Below are 5,680 nucleotides of genomic sequence, written 5' to 3'. Positions count from 1 at the left end.
CTTTTCTCCGCCACTTCCTCCACAGAGTCCAGAGTGCAGCTCAGGACAGAAGAGGCCTTCCTCACCAGCTTATTCAGCCTCTTTATGTCCTCTTTCTGGGAGTCATCAATCAAATTTTGACAGAAGGGTTCTAATAGGTTTTTGATGCATATGGAAGAAACAAAGAGGCCATGGCCAGAGTGCCTGGACCTAGAACTTGAAGTAGGTTAAGTTATCCTTTAATTGTAAATAAAAAGGTTAACAGAAGGGAATTGTTAGAAAAGTATAAATGTAATCACTTTATTTTCATTAAGTTACAGGCATTTGGTCTGTTTCAAGAGCTGGCTTGCAGGAATGTTCTGCTGTTTAACTTCAAACAGGATGGATTGTTCTGCTAGATAAGGAAATGTCTTGCCTTATCCAGCTGTGAGGTTGCAGGTGACTGATCACCACCTGCAATAAAATTGCATCCCTTTTTGTGTGCCGACCCACATGTTGTAAATTTCTGAACCCTCCTTATCCTTCTTTGAAGACCAAATAATAAAAAGCAGGAGACGAAGGTGACCCGGCGGAGTCGAACTCAGACATTTTGGGAGTGTAATTCTCTGTCTGGGTCGTCTGCCCTTATCTGCAGAAAAGTAACTTGTGTTGTGTTTGGTTCTTTCCAGGATAATAAGGGGTTACTATCATAACCCAATCAAAACAGGCCGGCTGAATAAAAAACAAGAACCTAAACCAAAAAGACTCTATCAGCTCTTAACCAGACACGTTTGGTTGCAACTCCTCTGTCTTCTCTGAGTTGTGTAAAAGTTTTACACAACACAGTAGATTTCCCTGAGCATCCAGATTCTTCAGCAGCAGCAATTCTTTTATTTCATCTTCTGATACTGTGGAGAGATCAGATTTATTAGTTTTGGTGACTCAGTCAATCGTTTTGAGCAGTGAAACTGTTAAACTTACAACTTCTCTAAGAGCCCTCCTCTGCCTGGAATCAAAACCTGATAACCCTGTTCTTCCTGTTCTTCCTGCTCTCAGACACACCTTGAAGCTGGTGGAGCAACATCTGCTGGAGGTGAAAGCTGATTGGTTGCAGCCTCTCTGCTCTGACACGTGATTCGTAGATCAGAGCTCAGAGCTGTTGCTGTTTTCAGGAAATGAAACTCACACAGTCACTGTGACCGAGAGGAGAAATGGAGCAGAACCAGCTGGACCGAGAAACCTTGTCCTGTTCGATCTGTCTGGATCTACTGAAGGATCCGGTGACTATTCCCTGTGGACACAGCTACTGTATGAAGTGTATTAAAAACTTCTGGGATGAAGAGGATCACAAAGGAATCCACAGCTGCCCTCAGTGCAGGGAGACCTTCACACCGAGGCCTGAGCTGAGTAAAAACACCATGTTTGCAGCTTTAGTGGAGCAGCTGAAGAAGACTGGACTCCAAGCTGTTCCTGCTGATCTCTGCTATGCTGGACCTGAAGATGTGGCCTGTGATTTCTGCTCTGGAAGAAAACTGAAAGCCATCAAGTCCTGTTTAGTCTGTCTGGCCTCTTTCTGTGAGAAACACCTTCAGCCTCATTATGATTCAGCTGCATTTAAGAAACACAAGCTGGTGGAGCCCTCCAAGAACCTCCAGGAGAACATCTGCTCTCGTCATGATGAGGTGATGAAGATGTTCTGTCGTACTGATCAGAAGTGTATCTGTCTTATCTGTTTAATGGATGAACATAAAGGCCACGACACAGTGTCAGCTGCAGCAGAAAGGACTGAGAGGCAGAGAGAGCTGGAGGTGAGACGAGAAAACATCCAGCAGAGAATCCAGGACAGAGAGAAAGATGTGAAGCTGCTTCAACAGGAGCTGGAGGCCATCAAGCACTCTGCTGATAAAACAGTGGAGGACAGTGAGAAGATCTTCACTCAGCTGATCCGTCTCATCCAGAAAAGAAGCTCTGATGTGAAGCAGCAGATCAGATCCCAGCAGGAAACTGAAAGGAGTCGAGTCAAAGAGCTTCAGGAGAAGCTGGAGCAGGAGATCACTGAGCTGAAGAGGAAAGACGCTGAGCTGAAGCAGCTCTCAGACACAGAGGATCACAACCAGTTTCTCCACAACTACCCCTCACTGTCAGCACTCAGTGAGTCTACACACTCATCCAGCATCAAGATCCGTCCTCTGAGCTACTTTGAGGATGTGACAGCAGCTGTGTCAGAGCTCAGAGATCAACTACAGGACATCCTGAGAGACGCATGGACAAACATCTCACTGAGACTCACTGAGGTGGATGTTTTACTGTCAGAACCAGAACCAAAGAGCAGAGCTGGATTCTTGAGATATTCATGTGAAATCACACTGGATTCAAACACAGTAAACAGTGACCTGTTACTATCAGAGGGGAATAGGAAGGTGACATTTATGAAACAACCTCAGTCTTATTCTAGTCATCCAGACAGATTCACTGGTTGGTCTCAGGTTCTGAGTAGAGAGAGTCTGACTGGACGTTGTTACTGGGAGGTGGAGAGGAGAGGGGAAGTTTATGTAGCAGTCGCATACAAGAATATCAGCAGAGCAGGAAGAGCGAATGAATGTTTATTTGGAAATAATGACAAATCTTGGGCATTACATTGTTCCCAAGAAGGTTATACATTTGTTCACAACAGCATCTGGACCTCCATCTCAGGTCCTGGTTCCTCCAGAGTAGGAGTGTACCTGGATCACAGAGCAGGTATTCTGTCCTTCTACAGCGTCTCTGAAACCATGACTCTCCTCCACAGAGTCCAGACCACCTTCACTCAGCTGCTACATGCTGGAGTTTGGGTTTGTTATGGAGGTTCTCTTGAGTTTTGTAAACTTGAGTAAACTAAAATATTTCTGATCTGTGTGATTCTTTCTAAAGTTTTTAATTCAATCATTTTAGTGTCTTTTCTGTTTTGTGTTCAGGTTTTTCATGTCATTCATCAGTAATTTTCTGTGCAACAATAGTTCTCTTATAGTTAAAATATAAACTTCTCTCAGTTCTTTTTTTGCCGGTTTATTTAAGTCATTTTCTAGCCAATGAGGTGATAGGAGGAAAACTCAATTTGTTTAAAAAGGTAATTTCTTCAACAATAAAAATATTACTGAGGTTTTAAAGTTTGAAAAAGCTTCTTTGATCTTTTGATTGATCTTTCTCATAAAATGTAAATTAAATCTCTAGAAATTCAGGGAAGTTAAACATCCCTTTCAGTTTTCATCATGAACGTTAATTAAAAAGGGAGCATGAAAACAGAAATGTTTGTTAAAATGTAAAGATGTGCATGTCTGTGACATATTCCCAAATAAATCACCAATTTCATGGTTACAACTAAGATCTCAGATGCTTTCATTTACTGAACCTTTGCAGGTGATGAACACAAACCTGAACCCTGGATCTCATCACCAGATGATGCATTTTTCCTGCTACCAGAAGTGCAGCAGATAAAAAGTTTCCTCTGATTCTGAAACATATTGATTATAAAGTGAATTACACAGAAGGAAAATATATCATCTGAATCATTTTATTCCCAGTTTACAAACTAGAGCAAGGAAGCTGAACAACAGTAACACCTTATCATCAATCAGCAGTGACTCATAATTATCATCACTTCACGATTATTATTACAATCCAGACATTCAGCTGCTGAAGTCAACAGAAAACAACGTTTCCTTAGTCGGTGTTTATCTGGATATCTGGGTTCTCAGCTGGATTTCTACTAACCTCGTGAGACCATCCTGATCTCGCGAGCTTTCAAGGTTTCACTCGCAGATCAGTCTGGCTACTCTCCGTTAAAGAAAATTTGGAGCCGTTCACCAAACGAACGTCCAATCAGCGTTGGCTTTGAGGCGGGTTGAGGTGTGACGCAACGAGAAGCACGACAGTTCAGTCTAAAGAACATGGCGGCTTCAGCCGATGAAACTAGCGTTAGCGTGGCTATCGAGCAAGTTTTATCGGAATTACAGAGTATTTTTTTGCTGAGCTAACGAGGCTTTACCTGCAGCAGCAAGAGTAGCTTGGCTTGTGGTTGTGTTTTCGTCGTCGCTCGTAACAGAGCGACGACGAATCTGATTGGTTCATTTGGCCCGTCTATCACCAACATAGGCCAATCAGCTAACCAGTATTTTCGCCCCTTCCCAAAATTACTTCAACGGAAGGTTTCCAGATGGATATGTGGAGCAAATCTATCTGGCGGAGTCAGGTAAGATTTCTACATAATTGATGGGAAGAAGGTTGTTTCACAGACAGAGGTACAAACTGGGGCCGATTCACAAAGCTGTTTATAGCTGCTAAATGTTTCCTAACCTGAGTTTCTGTCTGCTTCTAGTTCTGAGACTAGACACAAAGGCAGATCTGCTGCTAAAGGTGCTTCACACAGCAAATTCCCTCTTTGCTGAAGCCGTTTGAGTCCATTTAAAAAGGGCAGTCTGCATGGATTTGTTTTCAGGCTGGTGGAGAAACCCTGGACTAGATGATGGAGGGAATGGAGGCTGGGATCCTGGTTGCTGACGACGGCCCTCTGACAGACGCCTTTCCTTTGGACATCTTTAACGTGGCTGTGGTGCTAGAGGAGAAGATCAGCCTTCATGACCTCAGAAATGTTCCCAACACCTTTGTTCATGGGAGCAATCTGCTGCCTTGACCTGGAGGATCTCCACCAGATGAAGTCCTTTTTGACTTCCTTTAAAGAGTCATGAAGGTTAAACCAGACCAGAGCTCTGCTAGGATTCATGGACTCAGAAATAAAACACTTAGAAGCTGTAAAAAGAATAAAAAGTATAAAGCGTTATGAAAACAAGCCTCAGCCTGTTTAGTTCTATTCTGTTCAAATTATTGAAGGTTTTTGCTCTTTACTCATTTGCCACATTCACCAAAGAAAGATAAAAACTGATTTTAAAAAGCTGCAAACACTGTTCTGACCTCCAGCTTTGATCATTTAGAAATGAACATATCTTTGTTTTTACGTCCAGTTTTATAAATCTGAGAAGAGCAGAGGAATCAAATCAGGAATTCTCCACAGCAGATTTATCCACTAAAGTCTTTACAACAGCTGAGGCCAACAGCAGATTCTGAGCTTCTTGGTTCATGTGAGCATGTTCTCTGTCCAGCCTCTGGACGTTTCTGCTTTCTGTCACCTTAAAGCAAATATTTACTTTGATTCAACGGTCAGTTTGCAACGGTCAAGGACGACGTCTCCTCACTTTGTTCAAGCTCTGTTAAAAATAAACCAGCAGAATTCAGTCTGATGTTGAAGAAAACACATTAGCAGATATTTTATTCAGTCCCAATAACCTGAAACAATTAATTATTTTAACTTGATAATGTGAGTTAAATGAATCCAGAAATGTGTGCTGGTTAATCTGGGCGAGGACAGTTTTTCTGCTTTTATAATTTGGTTTAATTTGCAGTATTAAGTTTAAACAACTTGCCATTCAAGATCAATAACATGTCAGAACTATAAAAACAAAGTTTAAATAACTTTTCCTTTGCTGTTAAATCAGCTTGATTAACTTTAATTTCTAAGCTTAAACAAAAGTCACTTTCTCAGCAGGTCAATTTTCATCTTAAATCAATGCCCCTTCAAATGCTGCAGAGGGCGCTGTCCTCCTGGAAACAGTGATGAAGAGGAGTATGCTGGTGAAGATTCTCAGTCATCCAGGTCATGGTCATTCCAAAAAAAGATAAAAAACAAAGC

The 5,680-nt window shown here is 41.9% G+C and overlaps 1 protein-coding gene across 1 annotated transcript; it reads left to right on the top strand.

Annotated features, from left to right (window-relative positions):
* Nucleotides 1-1,073: 1,073 nt before the first annotated feature.
* On the top strand, nucleotides 1,074-2,801 carry LOC118560329 (E3 ubiquitin/ISG15 ligase TRIM25-like). Its single transcript, XM_036131268.1, has 2 exons — nucleotides 1,074-2,378; nucleotides 2,633-2,801. The coding sequence occupies exons 1-2, from the start codon at nucleotides 1,170-1,172 to the stop codon at nucleotides 2,723-2,725; spliced, it is 1,302 nt and encodes a 433-aa protein (XP_035987161.1). The 5' UTR covers nucleotides 1,074-1,169; the 3' UTR covers nucleotides 2,726-2,801.
* Nucleotides 2,802-5,680: the final 2,879 nt, after the last annotated feature.

This window comes from Fundulus heteroclitus, unplaced genomic scaffold (assembly GCF_011125445.2).
Source record: "Fundulus heteroclitus isolate FHET01 unplaced genomic scaffold, MU-UCD_Fhet_4.1 scaffold_42, whole genome shotgun sequence".
In the NCBI taxonomy this organism is placed as follows: Eukaryota; Metazoa; Chordata; class Actinopteri; order Cyprinodontiformes; family Fundulidae; genus Fundulus; species Fundulus heteroclitus.
Note: the sequence above shows the minus strand (reverse complement) of the source record. Positions and strands in the feature narration are given on the sequence as shown.